Here is a 19,934-nt window from a genome sequence, read left to right on the forward strand (position 1 = left end):
TCCTCCAGCTGTTTTCACAGAATCGTAGAGTTGGAAGGGACCAAGAGGAATCTTTTTTGTAATATGATGCTCGAATCCATGAACCTGAGATTAAGAGCCTCATGCTCTACCAGAGTGCTGCTGGGGGCAATTTCTAAAATTGCTGGGAGTGGCTTCTGGATGATGAAGGACACCGACACACCCTCCCCCCAAAAAGGTGGTGGGGGGCCACTGTGTGGATGAAGCTCGACATACAGTCCTTTTGTGGTTCTGGACTAAAGACAGCATGCAAAAGAGCAGCATCACACTGTGTGGCATTTAGGCTTAGGAGAAGAGCCTCCCGTCTCATTTCACAGCCAGGAGAACAAAAGAACCGCGGATCTTTCAACGTCAAATGCAACACTTGCCAATCTATTAGGGGTGAAAAACAACAACAAAGCACTTGCCTTTGCTGCGCGCATTAGAATTTCCCTTTCTTGTTCATCTTTCCGCTGTTTTTCTATTTGATCAAGTTGTTCAAAGAATTTGAGCTGCGCCCGAACATCACTTGCTTGTTCGTATCTTTCATCATCCTAAAAAATGTGGTGAAATGGTTTTCATTAGGAAAAAATGGGGGGGGGGGGGTTTCACAAAGCTGCTCAATTGTACTGCACAGCTAAAAGAGAGAATATATACACACACACACACACACACACACACACACACACACACACACCACACACACATATTAAAGCTCAATATGTTCACTTAGTTGTCTTCAAACAGCAAGTTAATCTTTAAACTCATACAGCTGGCTAAAAATGTGTTGTTGTTTTGTTTTTTTAATTCAACAATCTTTTCTATGATCTCATCAGGGTCTATGAACGTTCAAGTGATATTTTCAGCTTCCTTTTTCAAAAAGATTCTTTTCCCCTAAAAGCCCAGTTCTTTAGGTGATGGAAACCTGTCAAGTCAACTCAAGAATATCTGATACGTATCCTTCTTTTAATATATTACACAATTTCATTTCCAGAGCTTGGTCTAAGGCGGAAAATATAGGACAGCCAGTAGATCAGGCTAACGGTTCATCAGTTCCTCTATTTTGTGTCAGATAATGGCTGGAGGTGGATTTTGAGAAAGCGTGTAATGGCACAGAATATCAAGACAACCATTGCCTAATCTCCTGTCCAGTCCAGTGTTCAGCCAAATTAAGTTTAGGGATACTCTAACCATAAGTAAGTCCAATTTTGAACTTCTCTGCTAATAGCTTTTTACATTCGTATTTGCCCTAAGTCAAGTCGGTCCTTTCCATGGAGTAATTCCAGCAGCAATGAGTTCCACCATTCAGCATCATGTAGTATTGGGGGGGGGGGCAGGGAACAGAAGGGAGGGCAGGACTACAGGAGGCAATATTAACCAGGCAATTTTGGGTATAGAAATAAAGCAAATTTAAAAATTGCCACCCCAAACAACACACCCATTCTACTCCCTCTTAGACTATAACAGCTCAGTTAATGAAGCTTTGAAAATAGCACCATGTGATACACCTGCAACTCAGGGAACTGTAAGAATTTGGGGGTGAAGCTGAAGGCAACACAACTGTCAAAAGAGCATCCATCAATGGGAGGTTTTACACAAAATCTGTCATTTGGCTGGCCAGTGAGAAAGAAATCCCCTAGAGATCCACTTCACCCAGAATGACAAACCATGGCTTTTCATTACGAGGTTGTGAGACTTGTGTATTCCCTCCTATCATTCTTGCTTCCTTTGTACATGAGGGGAGGAGATTAGAAGCCTCCACTTCTCATTTGCTATTTCAGCAGAATATACCAAACTATGGTTTGCCCTCAAGCCAGGATTAAACCAGGGTGTGTACATAAATATAAACTTTAGGAGAAAATTCAGAATCATCATCACCATCTCCCAATTTTATCCACCCTGCACTGCCCGCTTCTTAATGCAGTGGATAAAAATATCCGATTTCTCATCATACCTGACAGCACCTCCATTGGTTTCATTTCAAAGTGCAAGAATTTGCCACAAAAAGGACCAAACAGGAGCTAAACCTAGCCAACGATTGATTAAATCTGCCCATTTATTTATCTATTTAATGAAAGGCATGTGACTTCAAAAGAAATTTAAGAATTTAACTTGATAGCAGGTTTCAATAAGCCAAAGTAGCTTTTCCTTCCCCCCCCCCCCCCATCCATGCAACAGTGTTTTATGTCCCAAGAAGCAGCCCTGGCATAGTTATTAAAGAGGAAAAACATTCCTGTTGTTGCTTTATTCCCATAATGCCTCCATTGTCACAGCAAAGACCGTGTCTACAAGACACACTTGATTTCTTCAGGCCTGGATACTTTTCTTCACCACCGTGAGGTTCTCTACTGCTAGGAAGGCTACAAAAGCTGTAGATCACTGGCTAGAAACTGGCTAGAATTCCTGGGATTGCGTCTGAGCTCATTAAACCAGAGCTCAAAAGAATACAAGTTGCCAAACCTTCTCACTGCCGGTAAGACTATTTACCTTATAAGACATATTCTTTTGCTGGGCGGTCTCCGATACCTTCTCAACCAGGTTTTGTAACCTTTGTTGCGTTGCGTGCGATACGTAGCTAACTACATCGGGGTGGATTTCCGTTATTCCATGCTTCTTACCTGCGTTTCCAAGAAAAGAAAAGGCATTCAGTAAGAAACCTAAGCAGCCATTGCCGATTCAGAGCCGAGTTCATGTAAAGAATCACATTGCTTGGTTTCTTGTTGGTTGACTTGCCACTGAATGTGTGAGATGACTCCACTGGAAAGCACTGAGCTTATGGTGATTCAAAAGTTCTACCAATAGTGTCTGACCTGTGATGGCCCTTTCCTACCTACTTAACACCACCTGATACTGCAGCCCCCAAAGTGATGGCTATGCATGCACAAAAAGCCCCCCAAAACAATTCACATAATGTGACTTACAACCCAAGAGCCCCATGCAGCTGTTTTTCTCAAACAAAGCTCAGCAATTTACTACAGTACTATGCACCAACACAGCTAATGCTTTTGGGTTTCCTAACCAAGTGGATTGCGCACCTATTGAAGTATGTGTACTACTTAACAGTGATATTAATTAGTTTCATTTCATTTCCTTTTATTTGCAATGGGCTTCATGAATCTCACTGTGCTGCTTTTTGGAAAAGAGGTGTGTGAGGAAGGACACTATGACCTTCATTTTAAAGATGGCAAATACCTAGCGACTGAAATACCCATATATTATTTATTAGCATTATATTTATACCCCGCCTTTTTCCCTGACAGGATACGAGGCAGTTTACAGATTTTTTTCAAAGGCTATGCAGCAATTTAATCCTAGATCTCCTAGGCCCAAGCCTACAACTCTAATCGCCGCATTACAATCTATTTCTCCAAGTATAAAAAGTTGTTTACAACAAGCAATAACTTTTGCTAGAAAGGGAAAGACGGAAGGAACACTTGGTAGCCTGCTATAGAAGCCTGACAATTATGCTTAGCTGATGATTGATACATAGCTATGACATAACATATAATGGAAATGTGGTGTGTGTGTGTGTGTGTTTGTGTGTTTGTACTTGTGTGAACAAATTCATTCTGCTTTGCTGCCTGTTAGGTGCAATTGTTCTGTACAGGGCAAGTCACAAAGTTGCAGCAGCAAAATACATGTTATCCCATATTGATATCCTCCACAGGGAAGCTGTAGCCAATTTGGGTTCCTGATAGCTTGAAACCAGGTTGTCCATGTTGTTTTTTTGTTTTGTTTTTTAAAAAAACAGGGTGTCTGAAACACAGAAGCTACTTTTCTGGTGTGTAAAACTTGGGAATATTTTTTAAAGCTACTATATAAAAAGAGTCTCCGAATCACTGTACCTAATGCAGATGGCTCTCAGTGGCCTTTAAAGATAGCACATAGACAACTGGTGCCTTTGTCCCATCCACCCCTCATTCTCTATCCAGTTTTGCTTAATAGAATGAATCTGTGTGTCACATCTAAGCTGTGCTCAATATGGGCTGCCACTGCTGGAACAGTAACATCATCACGTGGAACCATAAAAGGATGGAGTCACTTCGTATCACCAATCGGGCCATTATGCTGCCGAGGTTCACAGCAACTCACCTATTTCGAGTATCCTTCTTTGCAAAGGTGCCGGGAGAAGAAAGGTTTCGTCTTTACACGACCTTGTTAATGTGCCCACCAACTCAGAATTCGTGGCCAGTATACGTGCGCTCTCTTCTGATAGATTAACTCCTGCCATCGATGCGACATCATTGATATCATCGTCATCCCTTCAGAAAGAGGGAACAGTAGATTCAAAATAAGTAATTTTTTTTTTAATCTGGAAATTTCCAAAAATGCCAGGAATTTGCAAAACAGAGAACTGTATTCAATGAGCAGCTGAATAGATACTGGGAGGGCGGGGGCAGCAAAAACAAAGTGAAGGGCATTTTGCAAAACAATACGGAATTTAAATGTGATTGTATTGGCTCAAATCTGGATATTTTTGGAGACACTGCCACTTGGTGCAAGGCAACTCTGGTTCTCTCCCAATTTTATCACATTCCAGAGGGTCTTAAGCAGCCTTCTTCAAACTTGGCCCTCCAGATGTTTTGAAACTACAATTCCCATCATCCCTGACCTGCTAGCTAGGGATCATGGGAGTTGTAGGCCCAAAACATCTGGAGGGCAGAGTTTGAGGAAGCCCGGTCTTAAGAACGGAAGGCGAGCTTGCTGGATCAGGCCAATGGTCTATCTAGTCCAGCATCCTGTTCTCACAGTGACCACCTAGATCCCTGTGGAAAACTAGCAAACAGGACTCAAGCACAGAAGCACTCTCCCCACTGTGGCTTCCAGCACTCCATTGACAAGTGGGAATGGCAATTGGATGGAAGACTCGAGAAAGCCCCACTGCATGAAAAAAGGTCTTCTTGGCTATCTCTGGATCCAACCCATAGTAAAATATTGAGAGTATCAAAAGTAAACTGAATCCAGCAAAACTACAGAACTTCACTGAAAGATGAAATGTGGACATTTCTTGACATCAATAAAGACTGTTGTCGAAGGAAGAAACCTTAACGAATATGAATAATCAAAAGGCGTGGTTCAAATTTATGCAAATAAGGCATTAACGTGTCAGTAGATTTTCCAATTAATAAATTGGGGGGGGGGGCTGGGGGAGAATGAAAGACAATCCATAACAACAACAACAACGGGAGTCCTGTGTGCAATGCCTATTTGTGTGTTTGATAGTGTCTACTATTGACAAGATGGATAGTAATGTGATTATAAATTTGATGAGAAAATACACACTTTATGTTTTCAGCTAGGGGGTAACCTAACGTATCATTCTAAAATCCATACGTGAGCTACACCTTCAATAGGCCAAGTAAAATGTCACAAAACGTCTAAGCGCCACAAGAATCATCACTCTAGATCTGCCATCCTCAATTTGGACTACAACTCCCTTCAGTGCTGATGGGAGTTATGGCCTAAAATTATGGAGGGCAGTAAGTTAGCAAAGGCTATGTTAGAATGTAAGTGGTAGGTGGGAGAGAAAATCAGAGGGGCAGAGAGAGAGAGATTTGGCTGGTGGTAAAGCTGTGTGTTTGCATCTATGCAGGCAAAAATGTGAAACCTGCACAGAGCCTTCCCTCACACTCCACTTTGAGACAAGGTATAGTATCAGCTTTATCAGCAGCTAACTATTTTCCCTCTCCCTTCTTTACCATCTAGCCCAATGAAGAGTACCGGACTTGCAAGCTTGCACACTATCTAATAACAGTTTGGCCTAATAAAGGTATCGCCCTAAATGCAGAGATTTTGAATTTTTCTTCTTCCCATAGACTAACAAGAATAGCATCACTTTTCCTCTAACATATCCTGCTAGAGGAAAAAGGAGTGAGTCATGGGTTACATGAATTATTGGGATTCTAAAAAATAATTCACTGAAGAGCATCTATTGCTTTTTGCACACGGTTCATAATCTCTATTGTTTTGGGATCTGGCAACATGAATGTTACCACAAAGAAGGCTGATCACCGGAGAATTGATGCTTTTGAATTGTGGTGCTGGGGGAGACTCCTGAGAGTCCCATGGACTGCAAGAAGATCAAACCTATCCATTCTGAAGGAAGACAACCCTGAGTGCTCACTGGAAGGAAAGATCCTGAAGCTGAGATTCCAATACTTTGGCCACCTCATGAGAAGAGAAGACTCTCTGGAAAAGACCCTGATGTTGGGAAAGATGGAGGGCACAAGGAGAAGGGGACGACAGAGGACAAGATGGTTGGACAGTGTTACAGAAGCGACCAATGTGAGTTTTACAAAACTCTGGGAGGCAGCGGAAGACAGGAGTGCCTGGCGTGCTCTGGTCCATGGGGAAAGGCAGAGTCGGACACAACTAATCGACTAAACAACAACAACCACAACATGAATGTTATGTGGACACTGACAGAAGGTGACAGAGCTCAGCATCCACAGGCTAGATTAGCAGTTCTCAAACTGTAGGGCAGAGGGAATGAGACAGTTGGAAGAAAGAATGGTATAACAGAGCCGGGGGTCAGGAATCAAGGAGGAAGAGATGGGGTGGCTCAGCTCATTGACTTCCCCAGGTCCAGCAGGGGGAGCTGTTGCCCAGCAACAAAATAAAATATAACTGATATCCAGGTCAAGCCTAGCTTCCTGTGTGCTGGTACTACTGCCCTTTCCTTTGCACAGGAAAGAAGAATAAGCAAGATGTGCTGCTCTCTGCTTCCAGCTGTGCATTTTATATCCAATGCATGTAAGTCGACCTTTTCATGGGAGACTTAAGCTAGGGGCTACTCTATTCCCTCTCATACTTAAGCCACCTGGAGAAAGAGAGAAAGGTGGATGGGGGTAGAAACTGAAGACCACTTCCATCACCCCTAGTATCTGTGGGGAGGGAAAATTAGTGGTGTATTGAGATGGAGGAGTAGAAAAGAAGAATGCTTCCTTGGTCCCCATCTCGCTTGGGGTTTCTTCTCTCTTTGTTGCCCCTAAAATCAGGAAGGGCTTTCAGACCACTCCATCTCTCCTTCTCTTTTTTAAAAGGTAGGTTGGCAGAATACGTTGCTCCCCCACCAGAGAATGGGTTCTTCCCGGGATTTCCCCCTTCGCTGCTGCCTCACGGAAGTGGGAGGACATGTAAGAAAGGAGAAACCAAGAGGTCGTGATCCAGCATTCTTTGAACCCCTTTGCTCAAATTGACAGAGCCTAGTCCATCAAAGGGACGCAGGTGGCGCTGTGGGTTAAACCACAAAGCCTAGGACTTGCCGATCAGAAGGTCGGCGGTTCGAATCCCTGCAACGGGGTGAGCTCCTGTTGCTCGGTCCCTGCTCCTGCCAACCTAGCAGTTTGAAAGCACGTCAAAGTGCAAATAGATAAATAGGTACCGCTCCGGCGGGAAGGTAAATGGTGTTTCCGTGCACTGCTCTGGTTCGCCAGAAGTGGCTTAGTCATGCTGGCCACATGACCCAGAAGCTGTACACCGGCTCCCTCGGCCACTAAAGCAAGATGGGAGCCACAACCGCAGAGTCGGCCACGATTGGACCTAATGGTCAGGGGTCCCTTTACCTTTACCTAGTCCATTAAAGTAGGCTGCCAGAAGGCGTCTACACATGAGGATCTCTATGCTTTAACCTATCAAACATGGGGAGGCATACAGAGCATGGGTAGGCAAACTAAGGCTCGGGGGCCGGATCCAGCCCAATCACCTTCTAAATCTGGCCCGCGGACAGTCCGGGAATCAGCGTGTTTTTACATGAGTAGAATGTGTGCTTTTATTTAAAATGCATCTCTGGGTTATTTGTGGGGCATAGGAATTCTTTCATTTTCTTCCCCAAAATATAGTCTGGCCCCCCACATGGTCTGAGGGACAGGGAACCAGCCCCCTGCTGAAAAGAGTTTGCTGACCCCTGATATAGAGGGAGGCATTCAGAAGTTGCACAGGGGTCCGCCTGCCTGGATTCCAGAAAGATTTGAGAGACACTGGGCAGTATAATAAATACAGAAATGCAATTCAGCATGGAAGACAGAATGAGCCTACTATATTTGCTAATCCAGATAAGAAGATATTTAAAAGATCAGTATTTATTCCCTGGGTGCTACAAATCTGCAGCTACTGAGAAAGCAACATAAAGCATAACCAAAACACACACAGAGATACAAAGTATCTGTCACAGGGACAGGTGTCATTTCCAGGATTCTACCCCCCTCCTGCAAATCTCTTTGCACTAATGCACAGGATTACTTACCTAAAAGAACCTCCCCCAGGTTCTTTGAGTTTGTTTTTTTGAGCAGCAGCTGCTTGAGTTGAAAGTGTAGAAAGAGCTTTGGTTCCAGGTAATACTGTCTGTTTTACCACAGGGACTGCAAGGGGAGAAAATCAAGAAAAATGCTCTGTAATTCAGAATCCACACAAACACACCAAGACCAGCAGAATGGTGCAAAGTCTTTACCTGAAGCAGAATTAAGAGGAGAGGGAGTTAAGCATAGAGTATGCATAGTCCTGCCCCAAGACCTGATAAATCTGCTACCTGAGATGCTAGCTCAGAAAGAATGTATATTTCCTGTGCAGGTTTTCTGACTTTCGAGAATCTGATAAAAAAACTTCTCCAAAACAAGCATGTACCGTTAAGGGGCCCCGTGACTGAAAACATTATTTTCCAAGTGCAATGTTATGACACAGCATCAGATGGCTGGTTTTTTAAATTAAAAAAATATCCCATTACAATAAATAACAAGAATGCTTCTCTCTTACCTGTCTGAAGTGGGTTTAGCTGAATTTGTTGAGGAGCAGTAAGCATAATACGGTTGTGCGGTGGCCGCAAGGCTACCATAGGGGTCTGTGTCAATGTCACCTGTGGTGGCCTGATCAACGTGCCTGGCTTTTGAGACTGCTGAATAACCTGAAAACATTTGAAGAGACATTTGTTTCAATAAACCGGCTAAGAACAAGAAAGCCTAGGTGCACTTTTTTCATAACATGAATACAAAGCTGGAAATGAATGAATTGCAGCTAAAATATTATGTTCACTTTTCACATGGTCTCAGCCCTAACCCTAACCCCTGCCCACGCCCCTAATATTCTTAAGAGGGTCTCTTCTCCAGTCTTCAGAGAGTAGCTAGAGGCAAAAAGGGGTCCTTTCCTTCCACTCTGCAGTTTTAATCTGAAATCTTAGGTGCAGTAGTGCACCCAGAACTCAGAAACTGCTCGTGCTAATTAAATTCCCTGTCGCAAAATGAGCCTGGAACAATAGGAGTTTCGAACACTGACCTTGAGCTCCTTGGAGGAAAAGGTGGCAGAGAAACGTAAGAAATGGATAGAAAGTTTGAGAGTAGTTGCAGTTGACTAAGAATGCCAATTCAACTGACTGCTTTTGGAACCCTTTAAGCAGGGGGTTTTTTTTCAGCAGGAACTCACTGGTACTCAATTCCAGCACCTCTCAGGTGGGCGCCATTGCCGTTATAAGAGAACACGGAATACATTAATGGTGAGTTCTGGCACCTCTTTTTCTAGAAAAATAGCACTGCCTTTAACCATGCCGCTAGTCTCTCAAATTAAAGCAGACCATATGTGAAAAGGGTATTTTCCACATCAACCTAATAGGGTCTAGAGATGCATGATAAAATATTTGCTTTATGCAGCCCTGGAGAGGCCCCTTGTTTTATATACAACCACTACAGCCCTGTCCAAAGTTTTTCAAAAATAAACACCATTCCATTTTTAGTGGGTGATGTTGCTCTGCCAGACTTGGGGTACAAGGTTGTCAGAAGCCTCCCCCCATTTAATGCATAATTTAGATACACCTTGTGGATCATGAGTGTATCTTGCCATAAAGCCCCATTCCCCTGCAGTACAGCAGCAGTGGGTTTAAGAGGAGCCCATCCTCACAGTTGCAAGTACAGGAAGAGAAACAGCTTAGTTCTTCAAGTAACTAAGAGCAGGAATGCTGACAGGCAAGTGCGGGTAGTCAAATCCAACACAGGTTTGAATCATTAGACACTAGCAAAATCAAACTAAAGAATACTGTCATTTGTAAATGACAGCAGAACCTCTTTCGGAGAAGTTATCAATGCACATACGCAACTGCCTTGCCATTCATTTAGTGTGCTGTTTGGTCTCTTATTAGTAGCCAGCCTAATGCTCCTAGGAACCTTGCAATCATGGTACAATGGATATGGCTATCCCCTAATGCTTGCCCCTAGCCTCTGGCAAATCATTTGTATGCTGATTCTGAACATGCAAGTTTTAACTGTCGTACAGTGGTACCTCTGGATACGAACAGGATCCATTCCAGAGCCCCATTCACATCCTGAAGTAAATGTAAGACGCAACTGCGTGTCTGCGCGTGCGCAGGTCACGTTTCGCCACTTCCGTACATGCGCGTGACGTCATTTTGAGCACATGTGCGAGCGGCGAAACCCGGAAGTAATGCACTCTGCTACTTCCAGGTCGCCGCGGAGCACAACCCGAAAATACTTAACTTGAAGCTACTTCAACCCGAGGTATGACTGTAGTTGGAAGAACATTTCTCCGTGAACTTTCAAAAGCTACCTGGTGCTACTGGCTATCTTGCAGAAATGAATCCAAGAAGTTGCTTTTGGCCTATGCGAAGCAGTAAAAGGTAAAGGTACCCCTGCCCGTACGGGCCAGTCTTGACAGACTCTAGGGTTGTGCGCCCATCTCACTCAAGAGGCCGGGAGCCAGCGCTGTCCGGAGACACTTCCGGGTCACGTGGCCAGTGTGACAAAGCTGCATCTGGCGAGCCAGCGCAGCACACGGAAACGCCGTTTACCTTCCCGCCAGTAAGCGGTCCCTATTTATCTACTTGCACCGAGGGTGCTTTCGAACTGCTAGGTTGGCAGGCGCTGGGACCGAACAACGGGAGCTCATCCCACTGCGGGGATTCGAACCGCCGACCTTTCGGCAAGCCCTAGGTGCTGAGGCTTTTACCCACAGCGCCACCCGCGTCCCTATGTGAAGCAGTACCTCCCTTTAATTTTTCCTGTACCTACTGCCAATAAACTCTTGGTTTTCAGAGAGGCTGCGACGGCAACAACACACAGCAATTGCTAGAGTAAGGATAGAAGTTGTGTCATGCAGCTCAGGGCCAATGCACAAAGGTTTGTAATATATCCTTGATAGAGCTTTTCTTTATCAAGAAAAAGGAGGTATGGATAAAGGGCATGTGAAGCAGAGAAACAGCTTGGGGGGGGGTGGAAATCACCAACTCTTTCTACATCTACAGCTTTTCCATTCTGAATTGCTCTCTCCCCTCCTCCCTCCACACCAAAGCTACTTTTCCCCTGCAGCTGAAATCCAGCTGGGAGCAATTTGGAGCAGAAAAATGGGTAGGGAGAGGGTTAAGCACACATGCTTTACATGCCCACCTCCTGAATAAGCTTTTCCTGAGATGAAGGAAAAGACTACCATTGACTACAGAGCAACACACATTTGTACCAACTGATAAACAGGCATGAAATATCGACAAGATATCTGGTTTTACGTTCAGTCTATGCCCATTACTGACTGGCGTTAGGAAGGAAAGGATTCAGTTTTCTGGGAGGTAAAGTGTAGGATTGATTCGTTTTGGTTTACACACCACCTGCGTGGGCTGCCCTTGTTTGCCAACCCCAACTTGCGTCGGCTGCGTTAGGCTGATGACGGGCTGCTGCAAGGTACTCGTGACGGTGGCAGGGGTCTTTCCTGCTGTACGCTGAACTGAGCCGCTCAGCATCACCGCTGTCAGGGCCGTCGTGGGCTGCGTCGTGGGCTGCTGCTGCTGGCTTTGCTGAATGAAAGCCGCCGAATCTGGAGTCAGCTGTCTCAAGGCAGGTAAGCTCCGCTACGGGAACAAAAGAGGAAGTGACGTCACACTGCTGTGTGGCAAGTGCTAATGCTTACACACACACCCCCCCAAAAAAATTAGCATCAAGTTTCAGTTATCCCTAGAAGCATTGGGAATGTGCAGTAGTTTGTCATGAGTGACACTCCCATGTAGCATACTGTAAGACAAGGAACACAGTCAAGAATCAGAAGTTATCTCAAGCCTTGCTATCCAAAGATAAAAAATCCCTATCAAACAAGGAATCTTAGGTTGTATTTGTAATACTTACTTGTCCAAAGGGGACAAACTTTCTCTGTGGAACAGTAAACTCTATACTCCAGCTGAGCGAACAACTTGGCTACAATATTTCACAAGAGGGGGAAATCAATAGCCCAAAACTGTGCCGGTTTTGCCTTCCAATTACTGAATTGACCACAGTGATGCCCCCATTTGCAGGGACAAGTGGGGGTAATAATACTGACCCATCTTGCAGAGCTGTTGTAAAGATGCCTGTGCAGCGTGAGAAGCGCTAAAGGCAACTTAGAGTTGTGCCTGGGATGAAAATAGTACTTGGGAATCTGCCCCAAAGCAGGGGAAAGACCATCCTTGAAGAGGAAATAAAATCTACAGTCTGCAACTCTTGACTGCACAGGCTTGACAGGAATGCTCAAAGCACTGACGTCTGAGACAAGGAGTGCCTCATGAGTGCAAAATCTGACATTTCTGTGCAGATCCCCTAAGACGGACTGGAAATACTGTGGATTTTACCACATTATCAGCAGGAACCAAACAAAAACGCAGAGTATACTGCATTATTATTATTATTATTATTATTATTATTATTATTATTATTAGTACCCTGCCCATCTGACTTGGTTGCCAACAGTATGGTGCTAGCTAATATTTAACCAATGGAACTGGCTCATAGAATTATTATTCTTCCTATTATTATTATTATTATTTGTTGTTGTTGTTAAAATTTGTATACTGCCCTTCATCCGCAGATCCCAGGCCGGTTCACAACATACCCAGGGCATTTCAAAATAATTGCTAGTTGGAAATCAGAACAAGTGATATAATATCAAACTTGAAAATGCACTTTTGCATACACCTTGCACACACAATACAACATGACTTGGGATTCACACACGTTAAATTCCTATAGTTCCTCCATATACATCTTTTTTAGGAGAAAGAGATGCTGAGAGCAAGAATGCATGTGTATACCCAGGATCACACATCATCTACCAGATTTCCAGCAGTGATTGTGTGAACACAGTAATTCAATATTCTGCATACAGAATATTGTCACAGCTGCACTCTATGGTTTTTACATCAAGAAAATTCCCCTGTGATTCCTCTTATGAAGGAACAGAAAGAGATTTTTTTTGTTCTTGTAGTCAGCCATCTTTACTACTTTAATTTGGTACCAATTTTTAACAGTGTTTCCCGCTTCTTTACTGAGAAGGGCAAGAGGCTTCTCTGCCAAGTGATGCAACTAGAGTGGAGAGAGGTTGTTACCTTCAAGAAAGGCACAAGGTAAGGTTGAGGTGAAGAATTAAGTTCCCGGTACAGTCTGCTGGTGAAATCTTCTGCTTCAATTTTTCCATCCTGAAGAATAAAATTCAGATTCAGATTTTTCCAGATAATGAATTCCAGATATTAAGCCCTCAACCATTTAAGTGTATAAGAAGGACATATCTTCTTAACAAGATACAGTTGTACCTTGGTTGCCAAATGCCTTGGTACTCAGACGTTTTGGCTCCAGAACGCTGCAAACCTGGAAGTGAGTGTTCCAGTTTGCAAACGTTTTTTAGAAGTTGAACGTCCGACACGGCTTCCAATTGAGTGCAGGAAGCTCCTACAGCCAATTGGAAGCCACACCTTGGTTTCTGAACCATTCTGGGAGTCGAATGGTGTTTGACAACCAAGGTACCACTGTACTTAACTGGGTAAATTTATTTAAGTCATTTTGCAAGAAGAATGCTACATATTCATCCAACATAAAAATACAAATAACACATCTGCTAGCAAGTTCAGTTTAAATACATTTTTAATACACTTGAACTGCTCTTATTTTCTATGCTCATAAGCAGAATGCTAATAATTTCAAAAAGTCACAAAAAAGTGTATGTTTACATCAAATGATAGAGCTGTTATTTTGACTGGATTGTTTTTGATTTCTCTGCTTTTTCAATACTGTGGTTTTTCAGTACTGGACAGCAATGAGAACATCCATATGACTGAAGCCTTCTATGGTTTTCATTTCACATGAATGAACTCTGTCTTGTTAGGGTATATCTTGCTTAAGTTTTGTTAACTCATACACATGTGACTGTTGTAATTAAAAAAAGTTGGGGTGGGGAGGAAAATTCCCATATTTTCCTTTTAAGCAGTCAATCTTTTTAATACAAAAAAAAAATTCCTTCCAGTAGCACCTTAAAGACCAACTAAGTTAGTTCTTGGTATGAGCTTTCGTGTGCATGCACACTTCTTCAGATACACTTCTTCTGTGTATCTGAAGAAGTGTGCATGCACACGAAAGCTCATACCAAGAACTAACTTAGTTGGTCTTTAAGGTGCTACTGGAAGGAATTTTTTTTGTTTTGACTATGGCAGACCAACACGGCTACCTATCTGTAATCTTTTTAATGTTTTGAAATTATTTCCTTAATTCACCTTAAAAAAAGATGACATGTTTTAAATGAATGGATAGCAATAAGACACTGGAAAATTATGACAGGTTGCTGTGGAGAAGCAGGTTGCTTCTCTGTAGCTTTCTCTGCTCATTGGCCTTATATCTAAAAATAGATGTTCTGAGTCGCATCCATAACACCTTGTACATTACTTCAGAATTTGCTCTTTGGGTATTACAACAAGGGTAGCTAACCTGTGGTCCTCAGGTGTTGCTGAACTCCCAACTCTGATCAGACCCTGCCAGCATGGCAAATAGTCAAGGATGAGTTGGGAGTACGGCAGCATCCAAGTTTCGGTAGAGTATGAGACTCTTAATCTCAGGGTCATGGCTTTGAGCCCTATATTGGGCTAAAAGATTCTTACATCGCAAGGGGTTGGACTAGATGACTCTCACGGTCCCTTCCAACTCTACAATTCTATGCTTGTATGCTATACTTCTAAAAGAAACAACCTTTTTCTTCTTAAGCAAAAGGAGTAAACACATGAAAGTATCTTGTTATGTCTACTGCTTCTCAAATCTTTGTTCCACCTAACAGTATTGAAAGTCAACATTTTACCCTCTTATTTTCAAACTACGTTTCGTAACCGTATGTTTGTGGCCTGGTTCAGACAATCCAGCGGACTGGAGATGAGATACGGCAAGACTCATGCTCCCAAGACCTCCATCCCCATCTTCTCCTTCATACATGCAAGGAGGAAAGTGGAAGTTTTGCTTTAGAACAAATTGCGGTTCTGTGCCGCACCTCAACTCAAGGAACAGTGGTTCGTTCCAACCGAAGTTGTTAAAAACAAATGATTAAACCAGGGGCCGGAAACCCGCGGCTCCGGAGCCGCATGTGGCTCTTTTACACCTTTGCTGCGGCTCCGGGGCGGATACTAGCGAGGGGAGGAGGCGCATTGTGTGCCCCGACACTCCCCACTGTGGCGGGCGCTGTACTGGCTGTGACGTCACATGGGGGCGGTCCGTGCGTTAGTCACGCACCGTCCCGACGTCACCTTCCCGCCCACTGTTTTTTTCCTTCGGAAACGGGTCCAAGTGGCTCTTTTTGTCTTAAAGGTTGCAGACCCCTGGATTAAACTATGGTTTCAGATCCTGACTTATTAACTGATCTTAGTTAGAACAAACCACTGTTCCTTGGGTTTTAGACAACATGTGAACTGCGGTTTATTTTAAATCGGAAGCTTTCATTCTCTTCCTCTTATATACAAAGGCAAAGGAGAGGGGAGAGACTCATTCTCAGTCACCCAAGCTATGTTTCAGATGAGGATCTGAACTAAACCGGTGTCTGTCTTACCAGCAGGTGCTGAACTAGTTCTTTCACATTAGCGGCAGTCTCGGAAGACTGCTTTCCAGAAGAGGCCAGTTTTATTAGCGTGGAGAGAAAATTCTTGCATTTCTTCACATTTTCCATGGTTTCCTATTGGAAGGAAAGATAGAAAAGAAAGTGAGAAGGGAGAGGGTTGGTGCTTTTTTTAAAAAAATGTATTTGAATTCAATCTGAACGCTATAGAATCCCTTTCAACCCTATCGATTGGCAACACTGCCATTCAAATTGTATTTGGCCAGGGGCGTGGATATTCTGTGCCCATGCATAAAAAACACATGATGTGATAATGGAAACATGCCAGATTCTCAAGGATCCTGGCTTCCTTGTTTTTGTCTTAAAGAAAGTTTATGGCCCTTGTTACTACAAATATGTTTCATGGCTTGTGGGGCAATGCCTGTTGAATCTTAGAAGCTAGAAGGAGAAGCTGAGCAAGTTTTCCACTATTGCTGTATGTTTTCCACTATTGCTGTATTGTTATTAGATTTCAGTATCCTGCATCACCACTAGGAGTAGAATAATAATTGTGCAAAATAAATAAGCAAATTGCTTATGTCATTTAATCCAGCTGTCCCCAACACAGAAATTAGGTTATTTTGGTGCAGAACTTGTACTTATTTTGTTTTACAGCATGTGTGTGGCACAGTAAAGTTTACCATAATTCCCACAAACATTTACACAATCACAGCACATTCGCCTCACTTAGCAGTTTCATACCCATAAGGTACAAACTGGAGTGTCAATACTGTGCCAGCGAAGTAGTCAGTATGCCCTACACTGAGCACTTGGTGGTAAGTTAATGGGTTCCTCTCTTGGAAGCTGGCAAGATTTGGCTTTTGACTTGCAACAAACAGTCATTGGGAGCTTACTGTGGCTGCAGCTGAGGCTATTGCGGCTGCTTGCACCGCCCTTTGAGACGTTCCAGTCTGCACAGCAGTTGCTGTTCCTAATGCTGTCGTTTGTGCAGGATTACCCAGAACAATCTGAGGCTGCAAAGATACACAGATATTTGACAATTATACAGAGCTGCAAATGAAGGGAGGATGCATTTTATCAGACGCAATATCCTCCTTACAGTGATGTTAAAAGAAGGCTCCAAAAAAGAGACACATTTGCTCTGGCCACCTGTCTGGCGCAGTTAAATGAAACAACCACCAGGTGGCACAAAGCCCTATGCATTCAGAATTCAAGACACTGGAAGTTGATTAAACAAAGCATGTGTTTTTGGTGCAAAAGGTAGAAGGCGGCAGAACACAGGACCTATGAAACGGGCTACAGACCTTGTGGTGCAGCCATATAAATATATTTTGCTTCTGCTTCTTAATCATCACTCCCAATTATTATAAGGGCACTGTGCATGCAGACAGAACAGGCATGAGCGTAACAACTTGGGGGGGGCGGGGACTATGGTTTGCATCCCACATCAGTCACACTGTCAACATATGTCAAGGAAGAATTGGTGCAAATCGAAACACACTGAAAAAATTGCACAGTTAAAAGCTGTTATCCAGGGGGAAATGTTTAGAAGCTTAGTCACTGAAAGAGAAACTCTTTGCCGTTCCACCTATCCGCTGACTCCCAAAAGTCTAAAGTAGCTGGAATAACTATCCACAAGCACTAATCTGGACCACCTGTAACATAATTTCAGAGGTGTAAAGAATCTTTAGCGATGCTATAGTTGTGCAGCTCCTGCAGAAAGTCCACACCCCTTCTGAATTAAGACACTTTACCATTTGAATGCACCAGCTTTTTAAACCTCAGTAAGGGCCGGACTATTCAGTAATTTCTGTTTGCACTTCTTATTGTGCTTACTCTTCCTTTACAAGCTACACGTAAGCCCCACCGTGTTTGATGGAGTCCACTCACCTACTTGGGAGAATGCTCCACTGGCCCCAGTGTGACTTAGTTTTACATCTCCATCATCTATTCTCATATAAATGAACGGCACCCAAACAGCACCCTGGGTCTCAGCCAATGTTCTGTTTTAGGATTAGCCGGCAAACGTGTGTTGGCAACCTTACCTGAACTACAGGGGGCCGCTGTAGCGTTGTCGTGGGCTGTACAGTTGTCTGTGCCTGAGACACTTGCTTGATTATAGTGGTTGGAGCCACCTGCCGCGCAATGATAGGCGTTCCAGGAGCCTGCAAAAAAGAATCCCAGGTACGTTCACAGAGAAGTAGCCACATATAAATAGATAACATGCCCAGTTTAACCAAGAATCCAACCTAAGGTAAGTTGGGCTGAAATTTTAAGTCCCAGCACTTTCTTCAGTTCTGCATCCTTTAAAGCAAATCCACACCCAGTACTTAGTCCTGAATAGTTATAGCTTTGAGTTGTTTCAGCTGCACATCTTCATAACTTTGGATCTAGTCTAGATTTTTCATGGGGTTTTTTTGTTTGTTAGTTTGTTTTTAAACCAACAGGTTTATAACCCACTAGGGCTGGACAATATCTGGTTTTCAACACTGTGATATATAACCAGCTAACCATCATATATATCACAATGTCTGAAATAAGGATGGAGCTATGTAGAGGCATTGGCTGGCTTCATGGTTTTCCGCACATTGTGAGTTATGAACAGCACACAAACACGAATGCGTGCACACACACACACACACACACACACACACACAATCAGTATCATGATATGGACTTCAAACCGGTTTTGGACAATGCTCTATGTGATTCTGTGGGCTATAGGGCTGGAATCACACAAAAACCACAGGGCTTCTCTTACTATCTTGATCCCAACATTGATATGGCAAGTTAGATCTTCATCAAAAGTTACTGTGAAGATTAACAGAGTACAGGATGTAACTTCAGGGAAGTCTGAACTTGATAACTGGCATTATTAATTAGGCTATTTTATTATTAAAATTCCAAAAGCAATATGTCAGGTCTCCAAGCCTCTAATAAAAAACCTTGAGATAAAGGCTGATTTTCTGCTGGAAAAAATCCTCCTTTAATCCTAATATTTGAAGCTGCAATGTATTAATTTATCATTTTTTAAAAAATAAAATAAAAAACCACATGGTTATAATTCACTTGTCTGAATTTGCATAAAAATGTTATGGCTCTAAGACTAAATCAGCATTGTTCTAATAGCTATTAACTAAACAGTTAATACATGAGATGATTAATTATCCAAATCCAGACTTTCAGATCCTTTAAAGTAGCCCCACCTCCCCATCCTTGCTTCAAGTCCCTATCCATCCACCCCTAAACTATGGCCACATATCCAATATCCTTAACTATGGCCAAACACCCAGACTTTTAAAAATTATAAAAATGGAAATTAAGGTGAGCACACCTCTACAATTATAAGCAGGTTAATTGAGGAATGTGAGTTTGCTAGCACATAATCTGGATTTTAAAAAACCAGAGGTGAACAGAAATCATGCAACACTAAACTCAGTCCAGGGGTTTCAGCTTGCCTTAGAATACCCCAGATGGCACTCAGCACAAAATCCTGAAGCTCAGGGCCAAGCTAAGAATCACCAATGGGTTTTTGTTTTCTTTTACTGAAAGGCAGCTGTGGGGGGCAGCAGGTAGGGCTGCTTATTTTTGTAATTTATATCACAGCTAGCATTCCCAGAGCTGCTTACAAAACAATAAAAACAAAATCGTACAGAAGCACTGAATACAGCACAGAAAAAAAAGATAAAACTCTGATCGGTGAAGATGCTGTGAAGGGAGGCTTCATGCTACCTATCAGAGCAGCCTCCCAACTCCTACTTGCATGCAAGCAGGAGCGGGGCGGGGATCTCTGAGCGGTGAAGGCAGGCTTCACAGAAAGGGGCAGAGATCTCTCAGGCAAAGGGAAGCCTCCTCCCTTCCCAGCTGTTTGCATGTAGGAATGGGAATGGGGCTGCTCCGAAGGCCCCCTCCTGCTTGCATGTAGGAATGGGAATGGGGCTGCTCCGAAGGCAGTGTGAAACCTCACTTCCCAGCTGAGGGATCCCTACCCCTTCCTGCTTGCATGTAAGTAGGAATGGGATTGGGGCTGCTCCAATGGGAAGGGGGGCACTGCACTGCCCGAGCCTTGCTACCGCTCTCAGCCCTCCTTCTCCGCCTTCCATGCCTGACCCACCCCA

General features: G+C 43.4%; 1 protein-coding gene across 4 annotated transcripts in view; it reads right to left on the reverse strand.

Moving 5' to 3' along the window:
- The window catches only part of TAF4 (TATA-box binding protein associated factor 4), a 78,680-nt gene that overhangs the window by 12,694 nt on the left and 46,052 nt on the right, over positions 1 to 19,934 (reverse strand). For 2 of the 4 annotated variants that reach the window (XM_077929347.1, XM_077929345.1), the window contains exons 4-13: positions 17,862 to 17,981; positions 16,710 to 16,829; positions 15,811 to 15,933; positions 13,340 to 13,429; positions 11,594 to 11,836; positions 8,749 to 8,896; positions 8,243 to 8,357; positions 4,090 to 4,259; positions 2,485 to 2,615; positions 426 to 551 (exon numbers count right to left, since the gene is read on the reverse strand). In XM_077929347.1, coding sequence (XP_077785473.1) covers positions 426 to 551; positions 2,485 to 2,615; positions 4,090 to 4,259; positions 8,243 to 8,357; positions 8,749 to 8,896; positions 11,594 to 11,836; positions 13,340 to 13,429; positions 15,811 to 15,933; positions 16,710 to 16,829; positions 17,862 to 17,981 — 1,386 coding nt within the window. The remainder of the gene's footprint in view (positions 1 to 425; positions 552 to 2,484; positions 2,616 to 4,089; positions 4,260 to 8,242; positions 8,358 to 8,748; positions 8,897 to 11,593; positions 11,837 to 13,339; positions 13,430 to 15,810; positions 15,934 to 16,709; positions 16,830 to 17,861; positions 17,982 to 19,934) is intronic. The other 2 variants (XM_077929346.1, XM_077929348.1) reach the window with 2 other exon arrangements.

This window comes from Podarcis muralis, chromosome 5 (assembly GCF_964188315.1).
Source record: "Podarcis muralis chromosome 5, rPodMur119.hap1.1, whole genome shotgun sequence".
Classification (NCBI taxonomy): domain Eukaryota; kingdom Metazoa; phylum Chordata; class Lepidosauria; order Squamata; family Lacertidae; genus Podarcis; species Podarcis muralis.